Source organism: Bradysia coprophila (assembly GCF_014529535.1).
Source record: "Bradysia coprophila strain Holo2 chromosome X unlocalized genomic scaffold, BU_Bcop_v1 contig_79, whole genome shotgun sequence".
NCBI classification, from domain to species: Eukaryota; Metazoa; Arthropoda; class Insecta; order Diptera; family Sciaridae; genus Bradysia; species Bradysia coprophila.
The window spans coordinates 1,537,087-1,563,055 of NW_023503370.1; the positions used below are offsets into that span (position 1 = coordinate 1,537,087).

A 25,969-nucleotide genomic window follows, 5' to 3' on the forward strand; every position below is an offset into this window, starting at 1 on the left:
TCGTTAGATAGATTTCTGTGCCCTGAGTACGAAACACGCATCCGTTGGTCCCAATGACGTCTGTGGTCCTGCTGCAGCTGCTTCACATAAACCAAAATTAAAACGTGATGCTAACGGGATAGTTTTTGGTGAAGGCGCAGACGGTTATCTAGGATGCGGTGAGTTCAAATACTTCATGAATGAGTCATTTTGGTATGGAAAACGTTTCTGCCACTGTTTTGATCTGTGAGATAGTGTGTAAGCATCTTAAGCTTTGCATTTAATAATGCTGTTTCAAAATAAACCACATCTCATCAGGCCATGGCCTGATTCCTTCATTTTGGTCTTCGACATTGTACTAACAATAGGGAGTGAAGACTTTTGGAGTGATTTAACTGCATTATTTTTACCATTACTTTCAATTTCCCTTTTTTGTAAAGTAGCTGCAGCGGAGCCACAGACGTCTTTTGAACCAATGGATGCGTGTCTCGTACACAGAGCACTGAAACATAATCAACGCACTGTGCCACAATTTGTGTGCAAAGCTTGCGGTGTAAGTCATGTACGAGAAAATGCCATACAAAAGAGAAAACGCCTGTGAATGTTCAGACAGGAATTCGAGGAAATTGGCAAATGGTGTCACAATTGAGTTACTCAACTTGAGTTTGTTTTTGACCCTTCAACTAAAACTAGTAACACAGTTGTTTACTTACAATCCACAATATATTAACAAATGTACCAGGAGATTTTCTGGGTCCGGTATTGATTCTGTGTATTAGAAATTTTTACAATTTACAGTACAATTTACGTCACTCATGTTATTAAACTTTTGTATAAGTGGTTAGTTCATAGTCTGAATTATGAACAAACAAAAACTCCGACTTGCAAGCAACTTTCCCAGATGTAATCCGGCGCAACTCAACAAAATATGTTTTTAAAATATTCGTTTTATTCTTCTCAGTATTAAATTAAATTATACGACCCTCTATGCTGAGTCAAAAACTGACTGTTGTTACATGTAACAAAAATCATTCGTTAGTAGTAGCATACACTAAGCACCAACCAATAGCATTCGACTACGTGTTGCCATGATATTTGATAATAGGGAGATTATGATTTTCACTTATAATTATAAGTTGTGGTTAAACAGGAATATTATAATTTGACTCGTCAAAAACTTTGTGTGTGTAGAAATCTATAACATAAAGTTAATGTTTTTTTGTTTTTTGCTCCTCATGCCATTAGTTTTATGTTGAATGTTGATTCAGCTAGAAAAAATAGACAATAACTAGGTTCCACCTTTTGGGTGGGTCAGGTCCTTTGACTGACAATTTTATGATTACATTTTAAATCAATTTCATTTTATTTTTCGTTGTTAAACTTCCGAAGCATCACAAAAACCTTTGCCTGAGTCCAAATTCTTTGGAAAAGTACTTTTTGTATTCTCAATTTCAATCAACCATAAATCATAAATTAACAACGACTTCCCACTCGTATGAGTTGTCTATTATTCTGTTTCATCGTCTTCTTGGTAACGTTAATCAGAAATAAGTGATGCGAGTATAGGACGACTAGAGGACTCTTTCACTTTGGTACAAAATAAAAAAGTACGATAGCTTCTCTTCTCTTACACTTATGTACCAAAAGGAGGTCCCTCGATACTTACTACATTCACAAAACCTCCAATCATGAATAAAATATCACGACTCGTGGGAATTACGGCCCTCGCTTCGCTCTGGCCACAAACTTCTCACTCGTACGAGTCTTAAAGTTTTCTGTTTGATTGTTCTTTAATGTCCTTACTACATTTGAATAACGATTCAGAAATTGGTTTTTCATAAAATATTGTATATTTTTATGACATGGTGCGAAATCTGCTACTTATATGCTACCGTGATAGTTGTCTACTACCGTGATGTGTAGTTATGGGGGACTATCATGCGTGATAGCTGGATGTAACTAACCGACAAAATCAAATTTCATCAAAGTAATCTTTTTCGATTGATTGATAACCCATCTTCGAACTAAACCTCAGGAATTGAATTCTACGTTGATTAAAAAAATAGTACTTGCTTGATAACTACTCAAGTTATCGTGTTTACAAGCAAAAAATTGGGACAAACTGTAAGAGACTTGAAACTTGAGACTACTGAGAAAATGTTTGGACGAAGTGCGAAAAAGTCATTTTCATGCGTTATTTGACGAGTGAAATTTTTTTTGCCGGTTGAAAAATTGACGTTTGACGCGTGAAAATATTTTCGATGTTCGACAATATTTAAATATTTTGTCTTTATAGTAATCCCGAGCAGAGTCGGAATACTCCACCAGATAGTTATAATTTTCAAGTTTTTTTCAATAATTATAATTGCAATCACCCAACAGCGAACAAGCATAGTGTATTCGTATAATTTTGTTGATTATTTAAAAAATCTGTAGTACAGATAGATATCAAATTTAATATATTTTCTCTTTACCTACATCAATGTTTCCTCGTCATAATCATCTGTTATGATATATTATTACACTTTATTCTTCAATTGACTATTTTTATGGTTCCAATTTGTCTGCCTCATTTATTTCAAATTAAACCAAAATCATTTAAATTTAATGATTTCGGTTTTCAGGTTTTGTCATATTTTGCTTTACATTTTACTTTTGTGACTTTATCATAAATTTTTGAGCTAATTGATTTTCCATTTATAATCTGTATTTGAGTTCTGTGAGATATAAATCTATATTGTAAACTGGATAATAAATATTAGGCACCTGTATCCAGATATTTATTTTGACGAGTTGGACTATGTAGACGTCGATGTAGACATAGGTGTACATCATTTTTTATGTGTCGATGCAAAGATAAACCAAAACCGCTGTACTAGCCTGTACTTTTTAATGGTATTAAATCTGACATTAATTGTGTCAATGTTGCTACATCTGATTGTTATTTTCCTTCCGTTCATCATCTAGAATACTACCAGGAGCGTTGCTGCTGGTTAACATTATGTTGCTATTGTTTTGCGATGTGCGAGGCGTGTTTATTATTTATTTTAGTATCTTTAAATATTTTTAAATAAACAGGTCGACTGGACTTTTCATTCTAAGTTCTATTCTTAGTTATAACTCCAGTCTTTGGTAGACTCCGCTAATAACAGTCTGTTGCGTTACAATTTTTAAGACTGAAAATTCTAGTGTCAAGAAAAATCGTAGTTTCAGGCGTTATACTGTTCCTTCCTCAATTGCGTCAAAGTGTTAAAAATTTGATCTGAGCTAACTGGTCATAAAAAGCTATTGCAATTGGCAGAGGTCTGCACATTCAAACCCATTTTCTACGGCGCTATCAAAATTTTCCACCGCCAATAACGGATTTGTTCCATAGTTTTTTCACGTCTCCAGCAACTAAAGCGTCCACTGATAGACGGTTTTACAGATTTTGAAAATTTACCATGCCATATTTACCATAACTGCCGAGTTATGTTGAAGGACAACCAAAACGTTCTTGAATGGATAGAGCCGGAAAAACTGTGGAACAAATCCGTTTCCACCCGTCAAAAATGTTGATAGCGGAGGTCGTTCGGAGGCTTTTAAGTTCGAATTTTTTAAAGCATATAAAATGTACTAGATTTCAATTTCGTTTAACCTATTTCGAGTGAATTTGATTGAAAATAGAAATTGTACAGACACAACACACTTCAACACACTTCAGACGATCGACTTATCATATAGTCAGATTGATACACTGCCCAGTAAACGCAAAAATGCGAATCCATTGAAAAGAAAATAATTACAAATTTATGTCCCCCCTGTTGTTCTTTCAATTAATTAATATATATTTACACAAATAATGAACTTATTCATTAATTTAAAAATAGGCAATCAAACATGTCCAGCACATTGTTATTAATTTATAAATAATTAATCCCATCGACATTGTATAGATTTTTATCTGGACGAAATGTAGTGCATTTAATGAATTTTTAATTTCAGTTGCGAACCTCATCAGTTTTTTATTTATTCAATATTAAATTCAACTGTGAAACGGGGTAGTAAAATGCAATAATGATGTTCGCAATTAATTTTGCTGAAGATTTCATTTTTTTTTTGGTTTGCTGAAGTATTGAGGATTGATTTAGCAACATTTTTCTTTAGATTTTCCATTTAGATCTATACTATATATCAAGTGTAGTTATCATTGCAAGTATAACTATCCAAGTGACAATGAGCTCATCTCTCCGGTTCTAGTTCAATAAAAAAGTTTGAATTCACGTAAAATTACCGACAATATTCTTCATGTAATGGATCATTTTCGCAGGTGGCAATTTGCTACGTAATGGTCAATTTTCATATTAACCTCGCTGCACCCTTCGGAAACTCGTTTTCCGACAATGACAGTATAGCGTTAAAGGGAGTCTTCGCGAACAAATACACATATTACATAATGGTTAGGGTTGTACGATGGGTAAAGTAGTCCACAGAATAGGTGTCGAGGTAGCTCAATCGGTCGAGCGTTGGAACCATAGCCTATGGTTCTCGGGTTCGACAACCGGTAAAGACATTGCCCATACGCTTTTTCCTAATCATGAGGATGATTAGTCACAGCTCATTGAGCTATATTGGCCGTATGGTCTCACAAATTGGAATCAAAACAACGATTTCTCATTGAAATACGCTCACCTTGACTCCCAATGTGAAAATTACACTTACATTGACGGTGGTTCGAATTCCACCTTAACCAGTAGGTCCAATTAAGTAGTTAGTACAATAGGCCCAAACGGAAGCCTCCATGCGCGTTCTAGCAATCAGAACAAACTACCTTTAATAAAGCAAGTCCACGGCAAATTGTTATCATCTCTAGATGAGAATAGTACATTTTGTTACAAGTGATGAAAAGTTGAATTTTTCGGTACTAGTCGTAAGCTTGTCCTAACGAGCCGGAGCCGAGGTACTTTTTCGGACGCTCTCTCCGGCCGGCCGAAAATGGATTTTCATATATATTTTTCCGGCCGCGATCAAGTTTGCATGCTTTGTTGTTGAAATGGCTGTAGAGTGGTTTCTATGTTAATGTTGTTGTGGTTTCCTCTCATTTCAGTCTTCAAAAATCGTCGTTTGTGACTCGTGATGAAAGCTAAATTTTTCATCACTCGTAACAAAATACTATTTCGTGAGTCGTCAAAGTTTACCAGCCACGAAAAATTAGGGGAATATTAGACTTGAAAATTCTTAAATTCATTCAGAAGATTATTCGATTTTTGCTCATTTGTTGTTGGGAATATTGTAAGCTATCCAGAATAGAAAAGAATTTTGAAATTGAAGATCGGATGAAAGCAATTTTCAGTGTACACAACACTAGTAATGGTATGAACAAACATATGTGGTGGCATCCCTCGCCATTGCCCGAACTGCAAATGTAAATAAAAATCTCCAAACCGTTCGTAATCTGATATTTTAACCTTTATGAAGTGGTGTCCCTGTAAGGACATCACTGCATGAAAGCGTTACGTTGATGCATACGTTATACAGAGCGAACAAGAAAATCCCATAACATAGAAAGTCATTGGAAAATTGTACTCGAGGGATTATCGTTTCTGGGATTTAAAAGCACTCGACAGTTATTTTCATGAAATTGGTACCAATTCGATGAAAATGTTGGTAAATTGAATTATTTTGAAAGCTCAACCGAAAACTAACAACGTTCGTCAATTAACATCCAAAAGTCATTACCTCCTCTGCTTGAAGCATGTTCTGTACGTGGAATTGACTTCAACAGTAGGGTTGTGTAGCCTTAGGCACATTATTAAGTTCTGTTCATTAGAAGTTCACCATTTTCGCAACTATACATGATGTGAATCACGGCTTAGCAACAAAATAAATTTCCCCAATGGAGAAGTATTATGGTTTGATTTATCCTTATTCACACTTTAAAAATGTTTTTTTAAGAACGTGATTCCTGAAAATGTTCATCATGTACTGTAGATCGATTACTTTATAGAGGAAGAATCCAAGACAATAATAAACGAATCAACTATGCACAGTTTCTGCATTATATGCACACATTCATTCATGTACATAAATGCAAAATATTTCCTTCGAACGGAAGTTAAAGTATATGTATGAGAAAAGATAAAGCTTTAAGTGTAGCAGCACAATAGTCGGATCTGCAGTACAGTAATTGGATAGCAGTAATCAGATTTTTTTTTCTCACACGAACGTTTGCATTCTTCAAATGGCATTTATTTAACGACATTCAATTCGCCGAAATTGTGATGTTTAGCTTGATGTATTATTCACTTTTTATATGCGATATACTGTTGGTCTTAAATCAAACGAAAAAAAAACCCCATCAACGAAAATGAATCAAGTTTATTGACTTGTTATTATCGTCAAAATAAAAATAAATTTTTACGATTGTTTCACGTCTTCACTAAACCGTAATATCTTTTCGAATGCGAATAATTTCTTGAGCATTTTCCATTATTATGCCAGCCGAATCAATACAGAATTTTATCCGCATCGTGCAAACAATCAACCATAAACGAAAGTTAAATAATATTGTAGTCAGTATTGTTGGCCATAACGCATTGGTAGGACTAAGTGGAAATTTTAATAATTTTCAGCAGAAATATGGTTGTTTTTCAGCAAGTTTTTTTTTACTCAATTTAAATGCCTAGATGTTGACCTAGATAATGATAGGAATTTGGTTTTATGAATAATAATGACGTCTCCTGGCGAATAGTTTTGTAATTTGTAGGCATTTCTGTTTTGGTCATCGAACATTTCAGTTTGTTAGTGATATGCTAGACACACATTTCTATATCCTTCGGCAAAACTATATTCCCGTTGAATTTCGATGATCTATTACTTTAGGATCGGGTACCAGCGAATTGGTATTGAAAACTAATGCTTGTATCGAATAGAGAGTCGTACCGTATAATTCATTTTTTTGGCACGATAGCTTTCATGCTTTACGTTTAATGTGAAAGCCAAAACAACCCCGTGTTGTTTTGCTGTTACAATGTTTATTAAAAAAAATCATTACAATACATACCACAATATGAGCTGTGCAGAGTAAATGGTGTGAGGAAAAGTGGATTATATTTTATAAAATTATGTACGGGTGTACGGTGTATACATACATATAATAATAGATATAATAATTTTCCTTTCTTTCGCTTAACTATAGTGTTATGGGTAAAACAAAAGAGCAAAATTATGCGAAAAAAAAAATTGTTTTCATATCATTATTCATCATGTTTGTGTACTTACGAAATGGGTGGTATTTTATGGCGTTTTTGTGTTGGAATTGGTTATACCCACCAAAAGAACTGAATACATCAAATATATGGTGACAGATGGGAAATATAATTTGCCTATAGGAATCGAGCAAAGCTATTCATGTTCGCGGTTTTCTCAATTAACGATGTGGTGTGGCTTAGTTGTGCTAAGTGGTAAAATGTGAAAACCTTTCTATACATGTCGCACTTGTAACTTGAATCGAACGGTATGTGTATGAATCTTGTTATGAAGCTCATAACATTCATTATTTTCAGCCGAATTTTTTTTTCTTTTTCATAATTTTTCATATTAGGTCTTTCAATCAGATTAGTAATTATGTATATTTCATAGAAGAATTAGGCTAAAAGTTTGCAGTCATGGTTTTTGATTAAAGTCGGTGGCGGCTTCATTAACATGTATATTGTTGAGCTCGATGGAGAAAATAAAAAAAAATTGAGTCGTTTCGTAGAACACGACCTTTTACTACATCAAATAAATTACGGTTATGACTGCAAATAGGCTTGTGACGTGCGTTTACGTTCCAAATTAATAAAGTTCAAGTCGAGATAAGGTACGGAAAATGAAAGAAAGTAAAACTGTGCCTCATTTTTCACCAATCAACTAAACATTAGTTTACATGCTTCTTGTAATTGCTAGCTCAAACGTTGACATTTTGAAGAGTCATAATTGGAGGCCGATTAAAGTTGTATTTTGTATACAACGTTTACATATTTTAACACAAATATACATTGGCAACGTCGCTCCAAATTTTAAGCCGAAAAAAAGAAAAAAATAAGCTTCAGACCCTATTCTTATCTCTGCCTATTTATCATCAACAGAAAGAGAGATAAATACGGTCAAAGTTGTGTAACTGGTCAAAGTTGCGTATCAAAGTTGTGTAACTGGTCAAAGTTGTGTAACTGGTCAAACTTAAGAGGACTGTCGGTAAAGAGAAGCTATGAAACGTAAAACACAAAAATTCGTTTCCTACTCAGCAGCATCTTAGGTACCCGATGCTAGGCTCTGAAATAACAGGTTATGACACCACTATGTTGATCACGAAGACCGTGGCAGCAAAATTTTCTAGTAGGTCATCTAGCGACTAAGAAGTGGATGTTTTGCGTTTAGAAATTTTTGTATGGAAAAATTCAACTCAGCCGTTCAAAATTTGGTGCCAACTACGTTCGTAAGTGCATTATATTGTTCTTTGACCTATGACCGGTGCGCCTTTCAGATCTTAGCGAATTCTTACGAATACTGGTTGAGCCTGTCTTACACTGAAATGCCTGCATTAGTTCCAAGCTATTGATTGTTTTATTAATCTAGATTGCACAATTTCAACACTTATAGTGTCCTCTAATTAGGCTGTAAACTTGCTGATGCTGTTAAAACTTTCCTCAAATCACAGCACCTTCTTTTGTAATGCTCAAGGAGCATTTTCGTAGCCAATCAAGGCCTGATTCGAATGACTTTTTCAATCGTGAGACACAATTGTCAGCACAATTCTCGTGTTCCTCTAATCTATGGATACGCAAGACGAATGAGCTAATAGAGTATTTGCACAAATAAACGTTTTAGATATTTTTTCGGCAGATTTTGAAAATCGTCTTTGAAAATCGAAATTGTAAGTACGACTAATTGCTATAAGTGATTTGTAAGTTTCACCATTGACGAAAATTTACATCCATCGCTACCTTCGTTCTTTATCTTTTTTTTTTTGAATAACATGATTATCTGCTGTCGACAATGACGACAAAAATAAGAGATGAGTTATATCAATTGTCTTATTGTGTACCAATATAAATGCTAAAGCAAATGAAGTAAAAGATTTTGCACTAATTACTTTATTCAAATGAAGTTCACGACTTAATTATAATATCGCAATACGCTTACCGTTTCAGAAAACGGTTGAGCTTCATAGCTGAATCATTGTCATCATACAATGGAACATGAATATTTGTGTCGCAGTTGTGCTGCATTACGACTACCATAAGAACGTTACTATTGATCATAAAATCGCATCGGGAAAAATAACAGTAATCGTTGCGCTTAAATCAACAAACTATGTTGAGTAAATTATTACAACGTTGGCGGTCGGCTATGTACTGTTGAAAATTAAATCTTTTAATTCCGTTTAATTATTCCTGACTCTTCACATTCGGCTCGATGGTGCGATTTAAACATTTTTCATTTGAAAATACATTTTCATTCATATTTTTGCAAACATCGATATAAACATCGGTTTTGTGTGATGAGGTACCCATTCACGTAAATCGTATTCCAATTTGATTCTTGTATTGAATGGATTTGAATTGGCGGTGCATCAATACAAAATTTATGCATCGAAAATGCACAGCTGAATATTGCATTTATATTTTCTATCTAAACATTCACATCATTATGGACTGAACGAATTACTTACTCCAACAGAGAGCGATGATTAAACACAATTTTATTATTCCGTCCATCAAATACCATTTTTAATTAAACTTAATGCACTTCCATATCGTAGAAAATAAACATTCACCGGGAACAAGCATTCGCCTCAAAGACATATTATCATCAGAACGGTTTCCATTGTAAAACAAACAAATCAAAAGTGTCCTTACGATTTCAAAATCTCAAACAATGTTACGACTAATTGGTGAAATTGTCTCGGCTTGGCCATAACGTTTTCCCCAATGATTTAATTTAGTTAGCAAACAGAATATAAAAAAAAAATTATCAAAAACAGTCAAGTAATCATCATGGAAAGGTAATAAAATTTTTGGCTGACACAATTTACATTAGGTAGGTATATATACCACTCACCGTTCTTACATATTTTCACAAAAATCAAAATCCAAAAATAGTCTACATTTAGACAAGCTTACAGGCTTGATTGTTTCACAAACACAAAAAATAACACACACAACGCGAGAAATGAACAACGAAGAACGAAGGATAAAAAACAATGACAATAATGTTGTAGATTGTGGTTTAGGTGCTCAGGTGTCCTATGAAATAGTCAGCTGAAAGAAGTATTCAATTGGTAACGGTATACAACAGAAAATATCGCGCACGTGGAAGTGATTTCTATCAAACAATGTCTGCAGTATACGAAAACTGAAGTGAAACTATTCGATTACCAAAGAAGACTGTGTCACTACACCGCCTATTATTCGATGGCGAAATTACTGCAGAGAGATGTGTTCATTGCGTCTGCGCCTCGTCAAAATTTTCCGACGTTTACCAAAAACCATTTCCATACCAGATTGCCAATATATAATAGGCAATACTCTACATGCAAGTGTTTGTGGGTTTTAGCTTTTTTTTCCCTTCTTTTCTTCATATGTTCACATTGCTTATATGAATAAATTTTCTTTTATGATGTCAAGTCGTATGTGGTAGCTGAACTTTATAGTTTCATCCCGGTGTACTAAGTAAAGGAAAAAAAAGGATAATTCACACTGTACAAACGATCTTATGACATACATTTTTGTCATTCACCGAGTGCCAACACATTTTCCATAATTTATGCCACATCAATAGAGAAACCGCAGGCATAAGACACACATATATCAATGAAGCAACAATAGAAAAGTTGACTTTTTCAGTTGCATTTATAAACATTAATTATTTAAGCAAGTAGGTCACCGTGACTGTATATCTACGAATCATAAAAAAGGAGCTGAGAAAGAATTGATTTCATTGGCAATTCTGCACTGCATAGAAACTTGCGATTGTTGTAACAACAAATGTTTTGGTGAGCTTTATATGAAATGTGTTTAACTCAAAGAATGATGTGACCCGAACTCATGTCTTGTGTACTGTATGTACCATATAGGAGCTACGTTTTCATTTATGCTATTTTTCTCAATTCACTCAATCTGAAGGATTTTTTTTGGGTTCATTCAATGAACTTTATTGGCTCTCTTCAGCGGATTTAACCTATTTAGCAACGACTTTCTGTCTGATAAACATTTCCGTTCGCAAAATGATTATTTGACTACAATTACATTATGTTTGTAACAAGCCAACAAGTGTGGTGTATAATCACATACAGTACTCAGCCAGGAGCCACTTTTTCATACATTTTTCTTTTCTTTTAATAAAAACACTCCGTCGACAGGCATTTACGAGAATTAAAATATAAAATTTATTGATCTAACAAAACTATTGCTGCTCTTCGACCTCTGTGATTTTTATTATCGGGTTTATATTTCATCGCGCAAAAAATGAACTGTAGATTTTCGAAACAAGGTTGCAGACAAACAATTTTTATGGCCTTTGTTCGAAATTGAGGAGTTGCAATTAGACGTTTTGTGTTCAAGAATATTTTGAAATAATAGAAATTGCGCCCTTTATACAACATATAAACGAACATGGCGCAATTATCTGTGCAATTTCATTTTAGTGCACGCCATAAATTAAAAAAGGAAAATCATCGTTTATTCCATGAGAAAGTTGTAGACGTGTAATAATCATTATGAAAAGCCCTTTAAAGAACACTGTCATTTCGACTATTGTTCCCAACTTCGAACAATGAAACTTTCAAGTTTAAAATAACTACTAGAGGTACATGCGATGTAAATGCATTTCGAACTCATTCGGTTGTAATGGATGTGACAATGCGACTGTGGTGTAGTTAGTTTACGAGTGAATTTGCATGCAAAAAAAGAGTTGCATCGGGGTTTGACGCTGTGTCGGTTTTCAAAATTCCGTGCGTGTACTTTTTTATTAAAATTTGACAGTGCGAAAATTTGTATGATACACTGTTCAGTTTCAATACTCTATTTAGAGTACTACTCATGCTTGAAGTGCGTTGATCAAACGAGTTACATACGAAAAGAGTTGTAAAAAGTTGTACATTAAAATAAGAGCTGCACGCATAAAAAGAGCTCCAAATGAGTTGCTAATCGAGTGGTTTACCCCTCGGAAAAAAATTGTATTTATATCACTGAAACGTTATCCAGATTTAGAAAAAATCCTCGACTATAACAACCATATCCGAAATTCATTACTTAACTCTTTTACAAACTTACGCAATTAATTTAACTTTTCCTTTCTTCTGACATTCTGGCGCAAATATTTAATTGTATAAGGTATTCGTGGCATTCAGAGCCGTGGCTACAGTTGGCTGACTCAGTAAAGTTTTTATTTATCTGGTTCTCTGGGTTCTGTGGTCAACCTTCACTGTATAGTCCGACCATACCATAGGATATTAGTATTAGAATTAGGATATTGTACGTCATTAATGAGATGATCTTATACGAAATAGTAAATCTTTTATATAAGTGGCTCACATTCTCCACTGATCAGTGAATGTAAAACCAAAGTCGTATTTTTGAGTTCCATCACAGCACTGCTACGTTCATGCTAGAAGCAGGGCTGTGGTTCCATACAAAATATCGACATTAAATTTAAATCTAGAGGCACCACAACGAGCGAATTAGTATTTAAAAAAATAATTTTTAATTATTTTTATGGCGAAAATTAGTCGACGCCGCATTATTACATTCGTGTAAGGAATTAAAAGAGGAACACCACAAAAAAAATTCGGCTTCAGTGAAAAGGAGATTAAAAAATATGTAAACAACTCAGGCTTTTCCCTTACTGAACCAGAATAGCAGCGCACAAGTTAAAGAAAAAAAAAATCCAAACAACAAAGCGGACTTTTTTCGTAATTAATTTCAAGATACCCAGGCACTGTTGTTGTTGGTTTTTAATTTAATGAAGAACCGTAATCCACCAGAAAACGTTTTGATTTATAGCTGTACGCATCAAAACGTACTGATACCCAAGTGAATGCAAATCATTCAAACTGAGGCATCCCCCACCGTGGAACAAAATTTGTTTCCCACTTAAAATCAAGAGAAAGGTATTTACTCTACCCAGAATTTAAAACTTCAATAATTTACGATAAATAATTTAGTTTGTACACCGAATTCGCTTCAAATAACAGTCACAGTTTTCCCAATCAATTCATTTGTCAAAATTAGTCCAAATTTATCTGAGAAACCGTAAATTAATTGAAAAAAAAAATGATCGGCATATTGTTAGTTGTCCAAGGACTAATGTTTGTGGCTGGTTTTCCAGACGGTGCACCGAGTGACACCTGTGTAAAAGGCCGTGCAAATCAGCCAAATCATGGTGCATCTCGCACTCAATCACTTCATACATTACCATATGATGTCCACGCAACAACGGACTCTTACAATCCAGGACAACAAATTCAAGGTTCAATGATTTACAGTAATAATTCGGCCATAAAGTAAAACGTGCGAATGATTAAACTTTAGTGACCATCGAGGGATCAGATCACTTTCGAGGATTTTTCCTGCAGGCACGAGATGCAGACACAGATGAATGGATCGGAACATTTAAAGAAAGTCCAAACACAAAAGTAATTCCAGAATGTTCGGCAATAACTCATGCAGACAGAAAAGATAAAGAGGCAGCGACATTCATTTGGAACGCACCACAACATAAGAAGGGACGAGTTTATTTTACGTGAGTGTTTTCCTAATTTCGGTGATTTTTTTTTCTCTTGCCAATTTATTTTAATCTGAATAAGATCTTTCGCCAAAACAAATATGTATGAAACGTTGGTCGGCTGCATGTCATGTCCTTAAAATGAATCGTAAATTTAATTAATTGAGATTCATAAATTAGGATTCCCTTTTAAATTATTAACCACGATTAAACTTCTACACAACTCCAATCATCATGATTTCATAAGCAAATTGTATTTACAATCGTTTTACCATTCACTCCACAATTTCTTTATGATTAATTAATTACTCAAAAGCCAAAATGATTAATGTGTCGAAACGCGGTCTACATATATACCGAATCAGCTTTCATTTTACGATATTTTATTTAAAATGTCATTTCGTTGTTCAGTACAGAGTGAGAATTATGAGAACGAACCATTTCAAGCCAATTTATGCTTTACTCATTTATGTGTGAATATGTCTTTGACTAATCGGATGTGGAACAAGTTTAATTCTAACGAGTAACGTTTACGTAACTTCATACGAGCCAAACAGTGTTAAAAAGGATTTTCATACAGTACGCACTAGTGCGATAAAGTACGTGATGAAATCGCTTCGTTCTGTAATAGTCATTCATGACATCGAGTGCAAAGCATTTTATTAGGCTCTAGATGTGCAATTATGACACTAGGCCGCATCGGGAGCCTAATAAAGTACGCACTGAGATTCATACAACCGAGACGTCTAAAGTTTGAACATTTTGTACATTATGATGCTGAGTTGCATAACCCATTGTATGAAACACGTTGCATAATTCAAATATTTCATCACACGATATGTGAGCCTCGGCGTCTCCTCGAGTTCACGGTTTCACGGCTAGTGATGAAATATTTCTTTGCCTCGCGTTGTACATAATTAAAAATAATGTTGAAAATGTTAGTTCTTTGTTTTCTGACATTGTAGGTCGATTATTCAACTGAAAAATGTATTTCTTTGATTCAATAGGATTAAGTATTTCAATTTGCAGACAGTTTTCATAGCCTTTTTATTTCACAAAAATTGTTTTGTTTTTTTCAATTAACTCTAGAGTGAATTTAGCGGAATTTAGGAATTGCTTGAATTGGTTCCCCCTTTGAAAAATTATATTCGGAAAGTTCTATTAACGTTGCAAATTGAAAGTGACCATTAAGATGTCTACACCATGTGTATTAGCTCAAAAAAATTGGCTTGGGGCCATCCATAAAGGACGTCGCACTAGAGGGTGAGGAGGTCTGGCAAAATGTGACATGATATATATATATATATATGTATATATATATATTAAATATAACAGACGCAGGCGGAAGGAAGGCTAAAAAAATGCCGACGTTCTTTATGGATGTCTCTCTACCGTACCTAGATCACTCACCTTCGTAGAAATATCTTAACGTCCTAGTGGAACTCAGTAATCACTATGAAGTAGACATATTGAGGTGAAAACAGCAGAATCGTGCCCATTTTCTTTAATTTCCCCAGAATTCAATTACCCTGTCATTTTCATGGCCTATTATTTTATTTTTTAAAATTTATCGGAATTTATCTAAATTTTACCGATTTTTTGTTTCGATAAATCCAGTAAATATTGGGTCAGTTCGATAATAAAGATTTAACAATAATAGGCACTGATTACTTTATATATCTCTTTCTTTGACAACTTTTCCAACGATTCTGTGTACTTTAACGACTTATTTAACTGAATGTGACTTTTAATCTATTCTACCGACGATTTCATAAATCTGTTCCCTATTCTGTCGAACCTTAGATCCAAGGTTTCATACAAGCACATTTTGCAAATCGATGGGACTGTTATCGCAAAAAATCCACTGAACTACGGTAATTTTCATATAAAATTTTAGCACAACTTCAGTTCAGTTGAAATTTCTTATTGAAATGCAGTTAGAGTTTATGATATTGGCTGCGATACTGGCCCAATGAAATTATCGCGGTCTGCGTATCCTCCTCAGGAGTCTTCATATACAACCGTAAGTAGATCTAATTTTCTTCTGTTTGATCGAATGGAAATTAATCGTGTCCCACCTGTACTCCTAGTGGTTTTAGCATCGAGTTGAATGGTCCTTGTTAATTGGGTAATGTTGCCAGCAATTATTTTGACAAGATTTCGAAATGATAGATAACTTTTGTAATTTAGAATTCCGGTTATAGAAAAGGGTTTATTGCAAAAAATATGTAATTATATGACAATATGTCTGAAAAACCATCTAAAAAAAGACATTGTGACGCATAACTTGAATGGCTCTTAGCTATACTGTTGTAATAATAATTGATATCCGACAAAATGGTTAAGAAGTCGTAAAAACATGTCATTTCGACCATTCGCTTTCAATAAAGTCCTCATAATACCTCACATACCACTTATAATATGGTAATTACGTTATACATAATGATCTTTCGTGTGTTTAGTGAACAAACATTGAACTCATGTAACATTTACAACAAGCACCAACGGCCCCTTCATAATACATACAAAATCAATTTACCATCTAAACCACGAACACCAGTCTGGGTACGCTTTATGTTGACTTGATTTTGGCGAATTAAAATATGAACAAAATAAAATCAATGGAAACGGTTGATCTGCCAATTAAACATTCAATTTAAAGTAATGCACAGTAAGAATATGTTCTTGCACAATTCATAATTTCATATATATATATGGCATCGAATGCTGGAGATGGTCAATGGGCAAATTTATATGTACATTTATGGACATGGTCTTCAGAGACTTTTGTAATTTATTTTTCGAAGCAGCCGACATGAATGTATTTGATCGACTCAATTCGATTAGAATTTGTTCATCGAATATGAAAATGTTGAAGCTACCATATGGGTGTCTGTCTGACATATATTGCAGACATTCTGTAGACGAATATGAGCCAATACCTGAACCGTTGGAGCAATATATATGTAACTTTATGAACGTTCGTGTATAGACAATTTTATTATGCAATCGAATCAGAATTAACCGACATTAAATTGTGTGTACGTATGTACATAATGGACGTTGTGTGTTTATTAATTTCTCTTTTCATATACATATTAACTCACCCGTTCATTCAACTTGATCAACTTTTTTTTATATTAAAATAAATTACGTAATTTTGAGTATGGGAATAATTAAACTTCGTGTAAGTTTTAATTTTGAATTTTTAATGACGTAGAACTGTTCATTTAAGCAGATTTATTTCGTATTTTCGAAATGAGTCGGAGCACCTCTTCTATTTCTCGATGGAGAAAAATAATCGCGCACTCAATAATTTTCTGTTTATTTATACTATTAAGCAAAGTACTATATTGCATGATTGCATGGAATGTACATTGCATATCGTTTGGCATCGGATACCCAATATTTCCTTCGTTCTTTCTTTCTCACTATGTTCCCTTATGCAATTGCAATGAATATTCTTTCGATAGAAATAAATTGTTGATTAAAATGATAACCGTTCGATGGACGAAAATGCGACAGACCCGCACCTGGGGTATGTCCAGTTGCGCAATAATGATTTAATAATTTTTTTTATACTTTACAATCGATGATGAAAGCCATAGAGAGATAGATACCGTAAAAGTGTGTATACGTAAATGATTTTGGGAAGTTAAATTTATGGTCATACAGGAGACACCTCATATATATAGAGTTATCAATGAACTTAAGCCTTTATGTGTCAAAACACTGAAATGTAGACGATTTTCCATACAAAAGTTTTTTTTTCTAATTTTCTATGAACCGTACGAAGTCCTTAACATAGCCCCTTGCCAATCTTGTGAGTCTCTGCGCTTTGAAATTTGAGGTTTGACTGTTTTGAGTGAAATTTTTTGCCTATGAGCTTTGATAACCTTGACAGATTCTTTTTTAAGCTGAAATTTGACATTTAAACCTCCACCGGTCGCCTGGCGAGTATTCTCTTTTTTATTTTTATTTTGCGACTATGGCACTATGTCAGGTCTGCTGTTAGTGCTTTATGATCTGATTGCGACACTGTAAATTTTTAAAGGAATAAATTATAGGCTTCCAGTGTAATAAACTCACGGTACATGAGTTCCACTGGTTCTTTTTTTATTTATAAAAAATTCATTTCCTTTAAATAATTTAAATTCCAGTGAAAATAATGGAATGAAAAAAAGAATGGAATTGTTGAAATGTAAATCATTTAAACATAATTGATGGTCGATAAAATATAGATGTTGATAATTAGTTCATAAAACCTGTGAATTTTTTAACAATTTAGTCCGACACCAATGCTCCTTTCCTATTAATCATAGGCGAATATGAAAATACCATTTTTCGTATACAAACAGTTGAATAACCGCTGGCAATAATCCTGCAATATCTTTGTTAATCCGACCGTCTTCCATACATTCATTTCTAATTTTTGCACTATTCTACCTACATTGCTTGGAAACACCTTGAACCAAATTATGGATTCATTTGATTTGAGTTGCTAATATCACACATTAAAAAAATCTGGAAAACGCTAAAAATCTCTTCTGGTATACGTGCTTTATTGACCACCTGGGAACTGACGCATTCATCGCCATTGTTATTCAGTTGTGAATAATTATCGTTTTGGGATTTGGAAAATTGATAAAACCAGCAAATGAAAACTAAACACCAAGTCAGAAAAAAAATTTCTCTGGTTCATCGAACACTATTTTCCATTGAATTTCAAATAAGAAATAAATTCAAACGAAGAGAAAATATTTCTTTCGTATATTTTTCTTGCACAAATTTTCCTAGCCGATTTATTATCATATTTTCGGATGCAGGAATGTGTGTTTTCTTTTGGGTGTTTGTTTGATGTTCTCCTATTTTTGTTTTACCTATTGATATTGATATAGTCGTCAAGAGAAGCATATAAAAGGCTGGGTTACAGAAATATTCAAATTAATTTTTTAGTATTTGAAATGAGAGAAAGGAATCTATCACTCTTTGTTGTCAGTAATGAGTGATTCTCGTTTGAATGAAAAAAAAGTTTTTGATAAAATTTCGGTTCTACATGCTACACAAAGTATTGTCATAAGACGATACCAAAAATATTTAAAAAAAAATCTTCCAACGTTATTTAGTGAAAAAATCGGGACATTTTTGAATTTTCTAATTTTCATTCAGACCATTAAAAAAGGTTGGAAAATTTTGTAAAAAATATATTTGGTGTCGCAGCCACATACTTTTTGTAGCATTAGTTTTATTTGGTGGAAATGTTCAGGGTAACAAGGACTTCAAGACAATTCCAAATCAAGTTCAGATTTGTTTGATACTTACAATCGCTAAACCGAACTGGTGTGCATACGTTATTTTGCACCAGCTCGGTTTAGCGATTGTAGATGCTGATCATGTGGTCATTCAAAATAAAACAATTTTATATTTTTCACCGAGTTGAATTAAATTAAACTGGAGAAATATTGGTAAGAAAAGTGCAAGTTTTCGGTTGAAAACTTCAACTGCACATATTTCAGTGTGGATTAATTTTAAAACCAATGAGTCTCTATTCGGCTCAATAGTACATGTGATTACCTTTCTAACGACACCCCACACGACCCTGTACGGCTCGTGTACCCGGAGAAATTTTGGTAAGAAAAGTGCAAGTTTTCGGTTTTTGATCACCTTTCACCAGTCACAAAAGCTTCGAAGAATTTTTTTGAAAGTGGCTTTGGGTTCTAGGGTCGAAGTCCTTTCTAGGTACATATAAAAAAGTCCACTGGAAAATGCGTCTGATTTCGGTAGGCTGTTTTTCAAAAGAATCCCTCAGTTATTTATGCAACCGAGTTATAAATGCTTTTTTAGGCATTAAATGTGAAGAGGCCGTAGGCCGAGTGTGACAATAAACATCGTTTGCATAAAAAAGCATTTATCACTCGGTTGTATACAACGTTTTCGCAATAAAGGCAACGGAAAGCCCTATATTTCGTCACTTGTTGCGAAAAGAGAATTTTCACTACGCACAAGTGAAAATCTTATTGTATTTGATATACCAATCTTTATTACCCGAACCAACAATGACCCTATATACCACCAATATACTCATAACGTTTATGAAAGAAATGTTTTCCCAGAAATTATAAAGTTTGAATTTTAATCGTCCTCTTAACTTATGTCATCGTTGCCGGGGTCGTCCGAAAGGTATTAAGTATTCGCGTGCTTACCTTTTATAAATTGTTACTAACACGCGTTTTAAGTCACAATTCAAGCTGACGTTAAAACGAATTTAATATAGTAGAGGTCCTTGTAGAACAAAAGTCATAAAAATAGTTCACTTTATAGTAGAATGGTGAGCTTTGGACCAGTGATTAATATTGGTAGCCTGAGTCCAAAAAGATTAACACCCCTCAAAAAACCCCACCCCACACCCCAACACCCCTCACCAAAGATTTTAGTGTAAGGGTCCCTTCAATGAATTATTGTGAAGCGCCTGTCAATGCTAGACTGTCGATATGGGGCTTAAACGAAAGGTAAAGGTTCATACTTTTTTTATATGACCAAACGCTTTTCAATTTTCCATTTTCCACAACAATTTTCCGAGTTTTCCATGAAAATCTATGAAATCTCAAATATAAAGGGTGGTGAATAAGTTAAAAAAGTTTTTGTGCATACTTCCTTCTGCAATATGGTTCTTCAATGACTTCTTCGCTAATTTGACGAAAAAAAATTAAATAATGTGTCATAGACTTGGAGATAAGCTCAGTTTTCCACCGCCGGAAAATTTCATTGAAATACTTTTTTACATATAACTGATGAAATATGCGAGCTGTGTCATTGAATTTGCGAGATTATCATAGGATAGTTTATTGACGCATTTATTGAACTCTAGGAGAAGCCAATACACCATTAACCTCAAGTCACCCACCTCCCACTCTCCTATTATGGAACAAATTGTAGAAAAATTTTAAAATAGAAAGCAGACTATTTTTGAACTTACAAATTTACGCTGTAAATGTTTGGGATATTGCCTGCAATACCTTTTTCAAGTGGACAGTGGAAATAATTAAGAGTAAGTATGTAAGATACTACATTTTCAAATGAATATTTGATTACACTGCAAAAATGCTGCAGTGGCAGTTTCTGTCTAGGCCGATGCAATTCGACACCGTTGCATGCATGTTGTGTGGCTGTTCGACACCGGATGCGAATAGCCAAGCAACACAGTGCATGCTATTTGACACCGGTGACGAATAACCAGACAACACAGTGCATGCTATTTGCATCTGGTGTCGATTAGCCACGTAACACAGTAGATGCTAATTGACACTGGTGTCGATTAGCTAGGCAACACAGCTGATGCTATTCGACACCAACCTTTGAGACGCAGAAATAAATACCACATTATCTGGTTTAATTATTTTGATATCTTTTGTAAATGAAGCTTCTGGTAGCACTACTGCAATTTAGTGGCGGTGAGCCTAGCTCCCTTTCTATTCTCTTCAAGAATTAGGAAGTGTTTGCGTCTAAAAGATTCATATGTCGAGAGCTCACGTTTAATTTTTAAGTTTTTTAATTATAAGTATTAATAACATCCTCTTTATTTTATTTACAACTGACGTATTGGAACATTACCATTGAGAAGCTCGTTACTATTTGATTTGCTCTTTAATCAAAAATACTCGTCTGATACCCATCGTAATAAAAGTATCTACATTTTCATAACAAAATACGTTAGATTATCTTGATTCTGGACACTCTGTTACTCTCTCGCCAGTGGCTTTTGTGCCAGGCTTCGGCTGTTATGTTTGTTCAATGCAGAGAAACGTTACGTTCGGACAGGCTAGTTTTTGAAATATAAGACTGGACTAAATGTTACAGGCTGTGTCAATTTCAATGATAGGGACAATCTTGTCTCACCAGCTATCAATAGTGAAGACCTAAGCCGTCAGCCATCGCCTTAGGACTGCGAGGTATGCTTTTAAGGTCCTATAGATTAGCTAGTCATAGTATGACTGTCATACGTACCCATTTGCTCGCCTGGAGTAAGGCAATGGTTTTAGTTGGAGATGAGCTGTGGGTACTAGTGGTACACCAGATGTTTGGAGATGCGAGTAGATTATTTTGTTCATAGAAAGTTTGATGGAATCATCTCCATGGTTGGTTTTGTTTATTGGTCTGATGCGGCAAAATTTAAAAGAAAGTTGATTGTTCTACTTCGCTATAATCATCTCCAAGCATCTACCATTTTCAAAAGCAGTTAAGTCCACTGCCCATATAGACCGTGAGACAGAAAGGGACAACTATATTTCCTCTACCTACGTTAGAAGAGTTAAGAGAATGGTGGACTTTACTGCTTTTGATAAAACACTCTTCCTATAATCTTACTATCTAATGTCCAACGGATTCAAGATTTTTAGGATGACAGGGTAGTACAAAAGATCACAAGATCTGTGTGCATCGATCAAAAATGATTGGTAAATCTAACATATTGACTCATAAATGATATCAAAATAATTAAACCACATAATGTGGAATGTGAGTGATAATTGCTGAATGTGGGACATTTAAATCATTTTTACTACGTAGACAGAAACTGCCTCTGGAGCATTTTTGCAGTGTAATCGCACAACAATATTTATTTGAAAATGTAGTATCTTACATACTTACTCTTAATTTTTTCCACTGTCCACTTGAAAAAGGTATTGCAGGCAATATTCCAAACATTTACAGCGTAAATTTGTAAGTTCAAAAATAGTCTGCATTCTATTTTAAAATTTTTCTACAATTTGTTCAATAATAGGAGAGTGGGAGGTGGGTGACTTGAGGTTAATGGTGTATTGACTTCTCCTAGAGTTCAATAAATGCGTCAATAAACTATCCTATGATAATCTCGCAAATTCAATGACACAGCTCGCATATCTCATCAGTTATATGTAAAAAAGTATTTCAATGAAATTTTCCGGCGGTGGAAAACTGAGCTTATCTCCAAGTCTATGACACATTATTTAATTTTTTTTCGTCAAATTAGCGAAGAAGTCTTTGGATAACCATATTGCAGAAGGAAGTATGCACAAAAACTTTTTTAACTTATTCACCACCCTTTATATTTGAGATTTCATAGATTTTCATGGAAAGCTCGGAAAATTGTTGTGGAAAATGAAAAATTGAAAAGCTTTTGGTCATATAAAAAAAGTATGAACCTTTACCTTTCGTTTAAGTCCCATATCGACAGTCTAGTATTGACAGGCGCATCACAATAATTCATTGAAGTGACCCTTACACTAAAATCTTTGGTGAGGGGTGTTGGGGTGTGGGGTGGGGTTTTTTGAGGGGTGTTAATCTTTTTGGACTCAGGCTACCAATATCAATCACTGGTCCAAAGCTCACCATTCTACTATAAAGTGAACTATTTTTATGCTAAGGACCTCTACTAATAAACAGAAAATTAAAAAACTGCTATTAACCGTTGCATATATACAAACAAATAAACTGTTGACGTAAGACAGTTCCTAAGACATAACAAGATGCATACGTAACCCTAAACAGATATCACTAACTCTCTAACAGGAGAAAACTATCTGTAAATAATATTTACTAATATATATCAGCGAACAGCAGACCTAGACTAGCGATTTAAGAAATTAGCAGCGCGACGCCAATACTTTTTGATGAAGCTTCGGTTTTTCATGCAGAAATAATGATCTGCCAACATTCTACCTTTTATTTTGGTTTTTTAACTTCGATTTTTATATGAATTTGTATATTTTGCGATTCTTTTCCTCGCACGAACCATTTGCATATTTATAATGTTGAAACGCAAACATTTCAATATTACTCGTTTAATATCGCAGTGCGAATACCCGACAAACTAGAAACGATTGTTAGTCTCGTAAAAATTGTGTAATAATACCATACCCGCCTTATTGTGGAAATATTTTGTAAGAATTTAATAATAATTTTCACACACTCGGAAGAAGAGAGTGGCGATATGATTTCCTGTCATACTCGCTTCCTCTTACTGAACTATGAATGCTAATATAGTCCATCAAGTTGGTGTAGATTTGCCATAACTTTTTTTAAATCAGTTTTTCTTTTGCAGAGGCTCAATTGTTAAAGATTATGGTACGTTTTGGGCTGATATCATTGCCAAAATTCCTGCTAAACAGTAAAACAGGAAAATTGAATGGAGATAAAGCAGCAACGACATTATTATAAAAATGTAGCATTCAATCACCTTTGTTATTATAATGTTTTATCTTTAAGAGCATACTGGTTTGCCACGTAAAATGTCCATCTTTCGTATCTAAATTGTTTTTGAAGTACTTCTGATTTCTCTCATTTCGAATGATATTTTAAATAGCAACTGACAGAAAGCAGGAGAAATCAAGAAAAAGAACGTAGATGTGAAAGTGGGATTTTTTGCATATGCAAAACAGTAGTTCAGTTTTAAAACTATCTCGGTGTAAAAAAATAATAATCTTAAAACGAAAGACGGAAAGACAACAAAATAAAATTTTCGAAATCCGATTTTTATCAACTTTCTTGTTTTGTCTAAATTTGTGTGATCTTTGCTCTTAAAAATTTAACATCTCGTGGATGTAGAATATAATAATTCCTGTGTTTTGTTCAAATAAATTATATTAATTTGTGAGTAAACATGCTTTTGTTCTCAATTATTTTCATATTTTTATTAATTGTATCGTTCCAATGTCACTAATGTCAATAAGTAAAATGGGCAAGTATCTTGAATTTTTTTTAGACTAAGTCGTTAGGTAATTGATTCTTTAGTATTTTAGTGTTTTAGGAAGCACCTGACACGATGATTCAGTTTTCTATTTCGCTCCGACGGGGCTATAATTCTACAATGCTGCTTATAATAAAAAGGAAGGATGGGATATGGGATTTTTGAACAGACTCATATCAGGGTAGTGAGAACAATTTAAAGGCCAAAACCATTAATCTTTTCGTCGATTACTGTCCGATTAAAAACTTTGTTTACTACTGTAGTCAGCAAAATATTTTTATAAAAAGAACTCAATCCATAATCGCTTTATTTCCTAGTCAATAACAAATTATTTAGGTCATGTTTTTCAGTAATAATGAAAATTATAACAGAAGATTGCAGATCCTAATCATAAATATCATAAAAAATAATGTTTTGACTAAATAGTTAGGATGATTCGATTTTAAAATTTTTAGTTTCAATTCAAAGAGCCAAAAAAATTCCATACCTAGATCCCTGGTTGACCATTTCCAAAAAAACCTTTTTCTACATTTTAAGAATCCCGCCGATTAGAATCCCGACGAGTCTTTACATTCAATCATTTTATTGAACTTAGAGGCCCTTCAAAGGTAAAATTTTGTTCCCAATGAAGAAAAAAAACTCAAATTTGAAGGGAAATATCGGACTGAAGATTTATTTATTTTGAGCAGTACCGCCTTTTCCGTACATGGACACATTGGGCAAGTGACCGTGGCACCCGAAAAAAACTGGCGCCTCAAAAATTACTAAAGAATGCCAAAAATGCCAAATACAAAAAGTTATTTAGTATTAATCAAAGTGTCCGTGGCGCCCATAACATGTGTCCAAAACTTAATGCTCAAAACCCTCTTAATGATATTGATATAATAAGTCCATATTAGGGTGTTTTTCTGAATCTCAATAATTTTTTCTGTAGGTGGCAAACTGTTCGGGATGAGTTATATTTTTGTTGTGTAACAGTTTATAGTATTTATTATATATTTTAGCATCTATTGGTAACAAATGCTTTAAATTAAAAATCGACTTCTTCGGGATTTGAACCGGGGACCTCTGGATCTTAAGCCAACGATCTTTCTAATGTTGCAATACACTACACGGTGAGCTTAAAAAAAATTTTATTCGACCTCTCGTGGACATGGGATATTTTTATGGGAATGTGCTCAGGGGCCCAGGATGACGAAATGACTATTCCCAAAATATTTCGATGGGAAAATTTTTAATTAGATCGATTTTTCGTTTTTTGGGACCTGCGGGAAGCTTCGAAGACTGTTGGGAGTTGGGACCCTACTGGTGACTCGTTTGAACACAAAAATATAGTTGCTGTTTAGCCTGAGGTGTAAGCTTTGCAGCGATACCAATCATGATATTCATGACTACCAACAAACATCTTGTATAGTCAGAGGCATAGTCATTCAACTAGGTCGATGCGAATTTGAAAGGCTTTATCACACGTGGATGATTTCTATTTTGTCTCAAAAAGTATGTTTAGTTATTTTACATAATTTA

General features: G+C 34.1%; 2 protein-coding genes across 8 annotated transcripts in view; one reads left to right on the plus strand and one right to left on the minus strand.

Moving 5' to 3' along the window:
- Positions 1 to 10,384, minus strand: part of LOC119070437 — a 106,086-nt gene extending 95,702 nt beyond the window's left edge. For 4 of the 7 annotated variants that reach the window (XR_005086514.1, XM_037174786.1, XM_037174785.1 and 1 more), the window contains exon 1: positions 10,060 to 10,383. The gene's annotated coding sequence lies outside the window, so the exon portion shown is untranslated. Of the gene's footprint in view, positions 1 to 9,670; positions 9,802 to 10,059 lie in introns of those variants that run through there. The other 3 variants (XM_037174783.1, XM_037174782.1, XM_037174781.1) reach the window with 3 other exon arrangements.
- A 2,778-nt stretch (positions 10,385 to 13,162) lies between these two features.
- On the plus strand, positions 13,163 to 24,356 carry LOC119070438 (putative defense protein 3). The gene is made up of 3 exons (XM_037174788.1): positions 13,163 to 13,467; positions 13,530 to 13,740; positions 23,801 to 24,356. The coding sequence occupies exons 1-3, from the start codon at positions 13,272 to 13,274 to the stop codon at positions 23,868 to 23,870; spliced, it is 477 nt and encodes a 158-aa protein (XP_037030683.1). The 5' UTR covers positions 13,163 to 13,271; the 3' UTR covers positions 23,871 to 24,356.
- The last annotated feature ends 1,613 nt before the right edge of the window (positions 24,357 to 25,969 follow it).

What these genes read in the sequence shown, in the direction of transcription:
- LOC119070438 (XM_037174788.1), top strand. Translation starts at nt 13,272, where the DNA reads ATGATCGGCATATTGTTAGTTGTCCAAGGACTAATGTTTGTGGCTGGT. An exon ending in TCCAGGACAACAAATTCAAG is followed by an intron (nt 13,468 to 13,529) that starts GTTCAATGATTT and finishes ATTAAACTTTAG; the next exon opens with TGACCATCGAGGGATCAGAT. An exon ending in AAGGGACGAGTTTATTTTAC is followed by an intron (nt 13,741 to 23,800) that starts GTGAGTGTTTTC and finishes TTTCTTTTGCAG; the next exon opens with AGGCTCAATTGTTAAAGATT.